Source organism: Salminus brasiliensis, chromosome 16, assembly GCF_030463535.1.
Source record: "Salminus brasiliensis chromosome 16, fSalBra1.hap2, whole genome shotgun sequence".
In the NCBI taxonomy this organism is placed as follows: domain Eukaryota; kingdom Metazoa; phylum Chordata; class Actinopteri; order Characiformes; family Bryconidae; genus Salminus; species Salminus brasiliensis.
The window spans coordinates 25,328,996-25,342,067 of record NC_132893.1 but is presented as its reverse complement, the minus strand read 5'-3'; the positions used below and the strand labels follow the sequence as shown (position 1 = coordinate 25,342,067).

Here is a 13,072-nt window from a genome sequence, read left to right as displayed (position 1 = left end):
CACAGCAGTGCTGGTAAGAGTAATGAAAGTAATGTTAATTTAACCAGTTAATAGTGGTAATATTAATAGTGGCAGTTAAGAGTCCATTTAGGTTTTAACATGGTCATTAGGCAGGTAGCAGTGGCAGGAGAGTGTGCAGCTGTTCTGGCATGGGTAACACAGAACCTTCAAGAATTGACTGTTCACTTGCTACCTAAAAGGTATATCGCACCCCTGTATATTTACAAGCACATTCTAATGGGTTTACAATATGCTTCATGACAAACATCACACCTGCAGTTGAGACTTGCATCCTACCTGCAGTTGTAATCTTGATTTTTTCTTGAATTTTCTATCTTGTCTTTTTAGTCTTTCTAGACAGAGACTTCAGTGCATTAATAATGAATTTTGTATTGGTTTTACAACAATTTGGTTTAGCATGTTAGAATAACAGCTGACTGACTGAAGACTGATTATTCTGAAAGATTATTTAAAATAATTAAACTCAATAACTCAATGCAAACAAGCAACACATTCTAAGAAGAGAAATTAATCAGTTCTTTTTAGTTTTTTTTTTAGATGTTGGCATTACACAATTCGACACTCAAACAGACACTGAACACTGGTCATTAATATACATTATCTGATTAACATTTCAAAGTTTCTGAGGTCACATAATACTGAACCTTTAGACCTAAACTTCACATAGCAAACCATCTTTACCAACCAGTTTCATGGCACAGAGTGCCCAAGAAATGTGCAACCTTGAGATTAAGCAGCAAAAAAATTAAATTGGCCCTCCAAAGCATTAAATAAAAGGCCATAGTTTTTATATGACAAATAAAAAAATGTGATGTAATGCAAATGTACCTACAGTCATCAGAAAGGATATACAAAATTTCCTGTTGTAATATAGTGCATTAGATTCAGAGCTGAAGTTATATTGGATCCAGGTGTTCCTGGAGTGCCCAAGGCAGCTGGAATTGATATAAACTGAGACTGATTAATTAATTGAGAAAATATTTTCTGTTGAATATACCAACAAAAATGGTCCAAAATGACTTTTACAGTAGATTTCTTTCCTTCTCCTACAAAAGAAAATCCACTTGGATATGCAAGGCTTTGTTATGACAGTCACAATATGTGTGACAAAACAGAGCTTGAAATCTCATTGGTTTCTGAATGAGATACAGGTCAATCAAAAGTTATTCCAGATGGACCAGTGGTGCCAGTGACTGTGATGAGGCTTGCAGGGGAGAAAACACTGTCTCAGTATGCATTGCAACTCACACTAAATTGTTACAGTATGCAGAGCATCCCCTTTGAAAGTCATGCCAAGATGTATATGGGGGGTTCTCAGACTTCTCATTGAAGGAGAACATCAAAAACACAAGGCACAGAGACAGAACTCTCTGCATATAAAAGTAGATTTCTCCTTGCTCATCGCATGTTGCTACCAACCGTTATAAATTCACTGGAATTAGTTACATTTCAGTAGAGCTTGAAGGGCTTGAAAAACGCTGCCATGCTACAGGATACATTATTCCACAAACAGACTGGAGCACACAATGAAGCCTTGCTGGTGTGTGTCATTCTGCTGGAGCTATAAACAATTCCATTTACCCATGATTTAAATGTGTTTGCTCAAATGAGCATCCAAACAAAACAAGCTCGTTTGGTCTCACTTGATGTAATCAAATCCAGGAGAACACAAAAAAGAACCAAGAAAAAGCCAGTAAAGTGCAATGAGAGGAAAGAAAATTCTTAGAGACCTGAGAACTCTAAGTAACAGAACACTGCACACTCCATGGCCAATAGCCTTTAAGTTGATGCTTGGCATTGGGTATGGTGACCTTTACACATTGTTTACACAGGCTTTACACATTGCTTAGCTGTAATTGGTGCACCTATAGGGGAGAGTGGGGAACAAACTAATGCAGGGCAAAATATAACACAGACTTTTAGTGTAGATAACCACTTAAGTCCTCTTCTCCTGTTCCCATGAGTAATGTCATTTATGAATTTTGACAGTAAACAGGCAGATATTTCTTAAAATATACCATTTTATGTTTTTATATCATAAAATGTAACCCTATCATAACCCATCTTCAATTACAGAGATGTGTATTTAAGTGACATTATTCACACTTCTATTATTTTACTTCATAGTGAGAACTAGCCAGGCTAAAGTACAGCCTCCACATGGTGGGGCTAGTTTTAAATGTGGCATAGAAAACTGTATTTACCTTAGCCTAGTTGATTAATAAGAGTTCAGTACATGTGAACCCCAAAAAGTGGGTTGTAAAATGGTCCAAAACTATAAACTGTTACATAACGGTAATCGTCTTGACTTGACTGCTGCATTAGTACTAGAATGTGCATTAGTTACCTTGATGAGCATTAATATCACTCGGGTTGCTACATACACCAGGCCTTCTGACCGCAGTTTTGCCTGATGGCATTAGCCAGGAAAGAGCAGTGAGAGAAGCGAGGAAGCAAAAAACATTTAAACTGAGAGAATATCCATGCTAGGCTAAATGCTAACCATAACCTAAAAGCATTCCAGATGAGGCCATTTAATTAGCTGACAGGATGTAAGCACTATCCAATAAGACAACGTTCACACTATACTACCATTGTGGCTGCACATCAGAGCAGAGCTCATTGTATTATTCATGAGCCTAACATAAGAGGTAAATGTTTTTTTCATTCTGAGGCCAAATCATAGATTTGAAAATCCATTTGGGTTTATAGTTGTAACATTTGCCCTCACTCTGCTTTTGGCTAAATTGTCCAAATGGTAGGAGCTGGAATACTGAAATACTTTTAAATTCTAGCAAAAAAACAAAATTTCTAAGGCAACACTAAACAACAACTAAACAACACAAAAAATATACACATATATGTATGTTAAATGCAAATGGTTGTTTTGCTGGCTTTGAAGTTTAATAAGAAAGTCACAGAGCTTGGAAATGGATAAGAGAGCAGTGATTTGATAGAGAGAATTATCAGTCAGGACAAACCAAGCCTGTATTCTATATCAGGTGCTGTCTGTGTGGTGATTGCAGTGAAGAGCTGCTGTCAGTGCCAGCATAACAGGAGATCAGACAGAAGTCTAAGCTCACTCCAGCACACTGGCTCCTCAACTTGTACACAATCACAGGGGACTCACAAAGCCCAGTCTGTGCTGCTGCTGAATTTGGGCACAGGATATCCACCCAGAGCTCATAGGAATCCCTCTTCTCTGAAGTCAAACAGAGATTTAGAGCAGAGTGTGTCAGAGAGAAATGTCCTGGGTCAGTCGGTATATTACACCCCAGCTCAATGTAAAACCGCATGCACAGTCCGAAATGCACAAAGCACGTTTGACTCTATATCCTTATGGCTTAAGCTTGCGATGGGTCTAATGCTGTATGTCTGCTCGATTTCCCTCTGTCTGCTTTTAAAACCATGAAGCTGCATTACTATGCTTCCTGTCCCAGACTGGGCACTGGAGTGTCCTGAATATAAAAAGCGTCTTCAAGTACAATTTCAGTGCAGCAACCGTATGCTGCGAGTAGATTCCCTAAGTGAAGTTGGCATATTAATTTCTAAACATTCTCTGGAGGTCAGTTTGATTTGCGTGTTCAGGCTCTAAACAACAACAGGGACAACATACATCCAGAGTTCCAGAAGCCATGGACCATGAAAGTGAACTGAATTACACTATACATACAAAGTATTGGGAGACCTGCTCATTCTACTAGATTTTGGAGCACTGCTGTGAGGATGTGATTGCATGCAGTCACAAGAGAATTAATGAGGGTACAATGTTAGATAATCACCAACCCACCTTATCCTTAACTCCCCAACCCATCCCAGAAGAAGTACTGGATGGAGCACTATCATTCCAGAGAACACAGCTCAATGCTGGGGGGCTTATACTCCTCTAGCCCACACCTAGCATTGGGCAACGTGCCATATTCATGTTTTTCTGCTCCAGAGAGTCATTCTGTATTGGCAATACTTATATACAGGGACTACAGGTGTGTGTTTGTGCATTTGCACATCTGTGGGTGAATGCAAAGAAGGTGAATTAATTCATTAAATTAGGTGTTCTCAAGCATGTGCTTTTGTGCCTCAAAGATTCAGGGTCTGTATCGTAATCCTCTTCTAAGTACAAAGTTAAAACCTATCAAACAAATCAAGTTTGTCTGGCAATGCATTCAGAGCTGTGGCAAAACCTTTAACTGCTTAAGATCTGCCACCACCTATGTGTATTGTCCTGTTCTTAGTGGTACAATGGATCAAGCATGTGGAAATGTGGAGTCTTCTATCTGCTGCCATGTTTCCATGCTACCTTTATAGTTGGATGCACTGTGCTCACTCCAAGTAAGGAATTCAGATCAGTAAGCAATTAACATTGATTTGTTAAATTAATCAGAAGTTGGTCTCAAGTGTAAAGTATTATATTCATTAGTATTAACTATTTCTATTCAAGCATTTTAAATCAAAATGTACATTGTAACAAACAAAACACCTCTTTCATACTAAAAAAGCATAACGAAATCATGCTATTAATAGAGAGAAGTGGATTAAAAGGAAACTACAACTATTTTGCATTCATTTTAAAAGCTAAATACTGAATTACACCATACATATTGAAAGTATACATAGGTAGTGAAACTGCAACATCTGTAAAAGATAAACAGTAAGTGATGAGTAAGGGTGAGTACTGACCTTGGCAGGCGCCAGTACGGATGTTGGGGATAAAGCCTCTACGGCAGGGCTGTGGTTGAACAGGACATTCCTCACATGGGTGACCCCAGGCCCGACCAATAGTGGCACAGCACAGCGTCTTAGTGCACACGATGCCACTCACCTGACCCTGGCACATCTGGTTAACAACCTGAGAGAAGCAGGGACCTGTTCGGTAATCTGTTAAGAGGAGCAGAGACATTTGTTAGAAGTAATAGAAGATCATTTCAGTCTGTGAAGGTATAAAGTTAAAATTTATAAATTTTTTGCAAAAAGCAAAAACTGAAAAATTCAACACCTCAGGAATCACTGACAAAGGGGCTGAAGGTGTTTCCAGTTGTAGCAGACTCAAATATTTCCATATAAGCAAACAATAGTTTTGAACAGTCTTCATTCTGGCTGCTGTGAGCTGGAGTATTTCAGGATCTTCAACAAACTCATTCACATTACATTTACATTTATGGCATTTAGCAGACGCTCTTATCCAGAGCAACTTACAAGGTTACTCGTATTACAGAGGTGGGCCAATGTAGTGTTAGGAGTCTTGCCCAAGTACTCTTATTGGTGTAGCGCAGCATAGTCACCCAGACCGGGAATCGAACCTCAGTCCCCCACATGGTGTGGTAGCTTACTGGCAGGTAGTGGTGTTATCTGTTGCGCCACACCAACCAACTCGGACAGCAGAACTAACGATAGTAAATCTCTTTTACCATCAGCAATGAAAAATGGCTTGACTAATACCAGTACACCTTGCCTCATGTAGTTTCTGGTTGTTGGATTCACTGTAATAAAATAACAGACTGAAAGTCTGTTGAAAGGTGTTCTCTTTTCCTCACATTGAAAAAGCAAATGAGAGAAACATAAGGGATATAATGCAGTTTACAATAATATGAATATAGCCAGCCTTTTAGCCGGCTTTTTAACTGATGTTGGCAGATCTAGATTTGATATACATTGCTGAGTTTAGTTTTACAATTGCTGATTTAGTACATGGTGCATGAAGCTTGTATGTATCATCTTGAAAGCTCAATTTAAAGTTAAAAACCATCTGGAAATATAATGTTCTAGTACTATTGCGCTCTAGAAAACTGGATCTACTGCAAATGTATCTGGAGTAAACACCAAACTACCAGCTTTTAAACACAGTGAATTCACACTTACTTAATTCATAAGTTATTACTTTTGTTGTGCTAAACTATTCTAATGTAATTGTGTATCAATGGCTGTGTTCACATATCAAAAACAAAGTAGCCCAAGTACAATTTTTTTTAGGCAGTTAAAAACTTTTAAATGCGTCCTATATAGAACCTTCATCTGAACCAATGACTGTAGAAAACAGATGCCGTGGTTCCATTCCCTTCCGTACTACAGAAAAAAAGCTAAAATTGTCCACCATGTTGTTAAATTAGCAACCTGGGTCTACACAATAGAGACCAGAAGCGAGGTTTGCCTACTCATTTGTTAGACCTGCCCTATTCTTCCAGACCAAGCATGTCTCAGGCCAGCCAGAAGAGGCACTAAACCTGTGGTTGCTTCACTTTTGTGAGACATTGTGCTGTCCATGTTTTCCACGGTCAGGGGTCTGAACAGTTCATGCTCCTAAACTGACACGCACAAAAGAGGATTGATTCAAGTGACCTGCTCATCCAGAAGTAAACAATCAAAACTGAATCAACAGTAACAGCCATTTCCTGCCTTACTGCTGTTGTCCATCTTCCCTTCTGCCCAGTGCATATTTATGATAAATGTCGAGTTGGACTGAATGTTTTTGCCATTCACACAAACACTCTGATTACACATGTGTCACTTTTACCTGCTGTTTAAATGCAGGTAGTTGGTGGACCACTATATTTCTCCATCAGTAAAAATGCTCTCCCTTGCATATACCTCTTTTGCTCTCGTAGCTGTCCATAGCCGAACAGGCAATAATTAATGTGAAAATTAAATATGTACTGGCTTTCCTGTCAGCTCTTACACACATGCATCTTGTCCCTTTCACAGACTACAGGCGATTGGAACATACAGCTGCTCTGGGACACTTCCACAGTCCAGGCACTGCCACGACGAGACTACTTTTAAACAGTCTTATAAACATTTACAGAAAAGCTCGGAGGCCAGAATGGGGAGTGCTCAGGAAGGAGGATGAGATTTAAAGGCCTTATATGCCATAAAGGCTGCTTTCACTGCTTGTTCAGTATTCGTTAAAAACAAAAATCAATTAAGCATTCCCTATATTCATAACGATTACCTATTCTTTGAATCCACCGAGCAAAAAAAAAAATAAAAAAAAAACTAACGCAAAGTATTTTAGCTATATATGAAAATAGTTAAAAATTAAATCCATGCATAAACGAAATGCTGGTTATAGGATATCCTCAAGTAAGATGTTTATAAGAACAGTTTGGTGAAAAATCTAATGATTTATTACTATCAATCTGTGTCTGACATGTGCTTCTTTAGTTTAGAACAGAAAAGACTGCTAACAAACATTGAACCTAGACTGTCACCAATCTTATCTTGGTAAATACTTTTTTTTTCTTAAAAAAATAGCAAAGATCTATGTAAACTCTATGTATGTATGTTTTAAAAAAACATGCTAGCTAAGAGTGTTTTTGGTTACACAAAATGGCCACCGTTTAGCTATGTGGAGAAGGTCATGATATTCTAAACCACACACACTATGTGGACAAAAGTACTGGGACACCTATTCATTCATTGTTTTTTGTTTCTACGAAAAGAGCATTAGTCAGGATGTTAGTTAAGCTTACCGCCCTACCTCACCCCCAACTCCTTAACTCATCCCAAAAATTGAATGGAGCATCATAATTGCAGACAACACAGTTCCACTGCTCCACAGCTCAATGCTGGGGGCGTGAAACCCCTCAGGCCCCCACATTTTTTTTTATTTCAGCATTTTAACTATTCCGTCATTCCAAAGGGTTGGCTTTGAGTTAGTCAAGCCAATTCAATTCTCAAATCTTTCAAACCGATATCAGCACTACTGCTTAATCGTTGATCGTTGATCTGCCCATCTGCCCACCCTGTCTAACAGTTAGTTCTTTCTGGATTATCCAATCAAGTTTAAGCATACCATTCCAAACTGAATCATATACAGACAGATCCACTGTTGGGTTGAAATCTTCACAGAAAAAGTAGAGATTGTACATGTAAAAGTCCAAACGTAACTATTTGTAAAATCTGCTGTGTGCATTCTCTGCTGTAGCACTGCCCAGCACAATGCAGATTAACTTCAGCTGCCAGCATGTGTTCTGCATTAGAGCAGAGTGGACCTTCCATTCCACCATGTGCTGCACCAGCTCTGCCAACTCCATCCACTTGAAAGCACTGTAGCACCTACATGAAGCACTCTCAAGAACTAAAAAGCATCTTAAGAGCTTAAGTTCTTTCTTTCTCTAGGTATAGGAAAGAGCTGTTTAGGCAACATATGTGGGTTTAAGCTGTAAAAAAGGTTTGTGGTGGACACTACTAAGGATTTTCTTTGTTAAAAGTTGGGGTTAATTTATTTGTTAGATATTTATTTAATGAGCTCCCCAAACTACATATGATCCTTCCCAATTCACTCTAATGGCTCATGGAAAATTACCCAATTTTCCATGTATTTCATAATAGACTTTAATAGTCAATGCCAATGAAGATTATTAATTAGCTACATTAACCTCATAGCTCTAGGTAAAAGTATTATGATGCAAACTTTGGACACAAAACTCTCTAAACTTACAGGTTCATGACTACGATTTACCGTTTCACTAAACCATACTTAAAAATTAGCTTATTCAACTTAAGTCAGCAAAGAGAGTAATGATATAATAATAATTTTCTTTGCTCTGTGTGTGTCAATGATTCATATTTGACAATGAAGCTGCAAAACATTAATCACGAACATAACCACAAACACAAGTCCAAAGGATGTCCAAGAACATTTCAGTCTGACTTTATCAGTATGTTTAGTGCATTTCAGCCAAGATTTCTTTTTGAACATGATGTACCTCATTTCACTCATGAAAGATTCACCCGGGGGGGTGTGGGGGAGGGGGTTATGTATACCAATTAACCAAAAACGGCACTTGCTTTGGTACATAAAACCATACAAAAATGATATTTGCACATCCATCCAAAAAAACAAGAAATATTAAATATGTGCCCTTTTCCACTCTTCCTTTCTGTCTCACATCCCTCTCACAAACTTTCTCCAGTTTTTTTTTTTTACAAACGTTCTCACTCAGTTTCCAGAGGCCTGAGAAGGTCAACAGCAAAACCGGCAATGATCACAGACTGGGGTTCCAATTAGCGTGTGACTTAAAAAGCATTCCTGCTACTCTGATTACGGGGGCTTTGATGACAGACCCTGGAAGTGTTCAGATGGCCTGACCAACTTAAAAAGTATCCCATTCCCTTCCTCTAAACCTGCCAACTAAACACACTTCTCTTTAAAAGGGGTCAGACAGGTAAAACAGACACACTTCACTTTTGGGCACAAGTATCTGTCTGGACAGATTCTCCATGGTTGGACTATGCTTTACCTGTATTAGGCAGTAATTCATCTTCACCTGTATTAGAAAGTATCAGCTGTATAAGTGTTTCACCTGGATTAGACAGAGCTTCACCTGTATTACAGAGCTTCACCTGCATTAGACAGTTTTACCTCTATTAGACAGAGCTTCACCTGTACTAGAAACAGTGTCAGATGTATAAGGGTGCTTCACCTGTATCAGATAGAGCTTCACCTGTCCTAGACAGAACTTCACCTGCATTAGATAGAGCTTCACCTGTATTAGAAAAAGTATCAGTTAAGTGTTTCACCTCTATTAGTCAGAGCCTTGCCTGTATTAGACAGAGCTTCACTTGTATTATACAGAACTGCACCTGTATTACAGAAAGTTTTAGCTTTATAAGGGTGTTTTACCTCTATTAGACAGAGCCTCACCTATTCTGGAGAAAGTATGAGATGAATTAGATTGTTTCACTTACATTAGAGAAAGTTCCACATGAAATAGAGGGTGTTTTACCTGTATTATACAGCGCATCACCTGTAATAGAGTGTGTTTCAACTGCACTTGATAATCCTTCAACTGTATTAGACAGTTTTCCAACTGAATTAGAGATTTGGCCTGTGTAATAAAGGTTTTGTAGCCCTGAGGGAAGAAAACAGAATTCTGCTTTTCCCACCGTCACCTAACAGTGTAAAATTCAACACTGCTTAGTGCACCCACATCTGCTCCCACTCACCCAATACCTCTGATGTCTTTCCCAGAGGCACACATACATACACACACACACAGACCGACAGACAACTAGGAGTTGAGTACAGATGAGTTCAAATATAACTTGACACACCGCTGCTGAGGAAGTGACAACACCCGTGAAACATTCAACTCAACATTTCAACTCAACACTCAACACGCTGAGTATTCTGTGTATTTCTGTATCTCTCAAATGTGCTTATTTTAGCACCTTTTAGGAGAGCTGAGTTTAATTTAAGATGTTTGAATGTGGTTTAAAGCAGATTTGAGACCCAGTCAACTGTCCATGTCCGTATCTGACATCAGGTATCCCAGGTCCTCTAAATCACTCATCCTTAATAAACAGGTCCTCTAAATTGAGTGATTTAGAGGACCTGGGATACCTGATGTCAGATACGGACATGGACAGTTGACTGGGTCTCAAATCTGCTTTAAACCACATTCAAACATCTTAAATTAAACTCAGCTCTCCTAAAAGGTGCTAAAATAAGCACATTTGAGAGATACAGAAAACTGACAAATGGTTCATATGATGGCAGCTTTACCATTTATCTACTTTTGCAGGGCATTCTCTGTGTTTTCTTGTATTCAATAATTGCGGTAGAGTATTTCTATCACACAGTCTGTAACTCTGCAGTTAGAGTAAATGTTCAAATCTAAATATACACTATATGTCCAAATGTTTGTGGACACCCCTTATAATAAAGGCTTTCAGCTACTTGCACCCAATGCTGACACAGATATGCAAATGCACACACACAGCCTGTCTAGTCCCTGTAGAGAAAGACTGACAATAGAATAAGACTCTCTGGATAATACACATATCACACATATTCTGCCTACAGATGATTCATTATCTTTGACTATCTTGGAATAAGAAAGACCTTAAACATAAATTAGGTCATTGTGTAAAGTATCAAACTTTGTTCAGAGAGTCTCAATCCCACGCAGAAAGACAGCATGTGTGCGTTAAAAGGGTAAAGAGGGAAAAGAAAAGAGAGTGCTGCACCCACATGACCTTTCTCTCTCTCCTCTACAGTTATACACAGCACATTCCATAGACTGAGAGGCAAAGAAGAGTGAAATGGAGAGGAACAGTGAGAAAGAGCGACAGAAAAGAGATTGTGCTTCTCTATCACTATTAAGAGAGTTCTGTTCTTACCTCTTTCACACTGAGGCCCTGTGAACCCATAAACACACGCACAGCGGTTCGGCCCAATACAGCGTCCTCCATTCTGACACTTCTTCTCACACACAGCTGAAACACAGAAATTAGAGGTTCACAGTTCTAAAAAGTCACAGTACTTATTGAATACTAAGTGAGTTTTTAATTGTAAACATTATTATTGGGATTAATAATGGAGCAGTATTGCTATGGTTCAAGAAGTTAACAGTACACTTATTACTAGTGATGAATTATCCATTAGAAAGCAAAATAACTCTTTCTTATTAAGAATTAGACACAAGGATCACTTTTTAAAATGATCAATGTATCAGTATAAACACACCCTTGTAATGTGTTACTGTAAGCAACAGCACATACTATGCAGGCCTTTTCATTAAAAGATCTGATATTGAATTTCAAAGAATCTGACTCAGGTTAGTCAAGCATACAGAGCAACTCAACCAATAAAATCCTTCCTTTGTCTGTTGGCATTGTGATTATAAAAGGGAGTTAGATTCCACTGAGCCGGAAGATTTCACTGTTATGTGTTGCCTTGAACTAAAATGTCAGCTTTACTGCTGCTCCCACAAACAAAGACTGCCACTTCTCTTAAAATTGGGTCAAATCATTTATCTTTTAAAAGACACCTTTCAGACAGACAGACAGACAGAGAGACAGGGAGTTGTTTAATGTGTGAAACGATGGGAATTCCACAAAGGTCTGACTTCTGAGGTCTGAAAACAGAGCATTTGACATTTAAAACTGCAGCCCCTTGACCTCTCACATATATTTCTCCAGTAGACTGACAGGAGAGCAGGGCATTCTCCTAGACGTTCTTCTCTTTTTACAATGGCTGCTGCACAATCTCTCAGATATGAGCAGCTGATTATTAGGATGATTTATACCATCTGAAAGTCTGGAGTTGTTGACTATTAGAGGAATACAGGTGGCACTGCAGATGAACAGTTCAGCTGTTGCTTAACTTCTACACTGTGTGCTGCTATTTATGGCAATAAGACCTTGTGTGTTTCTATGAATGCTGGCACTGTTTGAGGACTGCATTGTAGTAGCATAACCCACCAATGAATCTTACAAACAATGCATTATTCACAGAAGGTATTATAAACAGCTTGTGTAAAAAGCTGGTCAAGGAACTCCAAGAGGGATTACAGCCTGTTTAAAATGTGCAAGAAGCAAAATGAAATCCTATTGCTCAAGGTATTGCTCATTAGGCATAAAATAAATCCCTATATGAACTATTTCCATTCAATCAAACTCAGTAGTGTGTACTCACGCTGTCCACAGTAGGTCCCTGAGTAGCCCTTCTGACACTGGCAGTGATCTTCCTCACACAGCCCTCCGTTCATACACCTGATGCTACACTGCTGGGCTGCAGCACATAAGGAAAGAGAGACACTGTAAAATCAGCCATACAAATCTGTCCACAGCCTGTTAAAACCCCACTGCTGTTTATGATCCCTGTAGGACAGGGTTACCTTTTAGACAAAAGCTTCTATTGCCAGGGTCATAAAGCTGTTCGAGAAGAAGATTGCTTTAAGATCGCAGGCAAGATTATTCTCCCTTTTTCAATTTCACATCTTAACCTACTGACTGACACTTACAGGATTTGGCTGCACAGGATGACGCAATTTGACCAGTGGGGCATGTGCACATGTTGGGCCTGGAACAGAAGCCATCACCACAGCTATTACGGCATATGGCTGTAATGGAAAGAGGAGGTGACAATGTTATTATAATAGTCATCATCTGATTACAACAGAAAACAAGTCTTCCAATAAACAGGTAGCAGGTAAACTCCTAGCAGGACAAAAAACCCAAAGACAGACAGAACTACTGCTACCATATGCAATCTTACCCTTTGAGTCAACCAAGGATGATTTAAGGTAGCTGATTTAAGTTTGCTGAGTTT

General features: G+C 38.9%; 1 protein-coding gene across 1 annotated transcript in view; it reads right to left on the bottom strand.

The window, feature by feature from the left end:
• Positions 1-13,072, bottom strand: part of fbn2a (fibrillin 2a) — a 76,719-nt gene that overhangs the window by 59,451 nt on the left and 4,196 nt on the right. Inside the window, exons 3-6 of the mRNA XM_072659500.1 lie at positions 12,765-12,863; positions 12,437-12,532; positions 11,140-11,235; positions 4,699-4,896 (exon numbers count right to left, since the gene is read on the bottom strand). Of these exons, the coding sequence (XP_072515601.1) occupies positions 4,699-4,896; positions 11,140-11,235; positions 12,437-12,532; positions 12,765-12,863 (489 nt within the window). The remainder of the gene's footprint in view (positions 1-4,698; positions 4,897-11,139; positions 11,236-12,436; positions 12,533-12,764; positions 12,864-13,072) is intronic.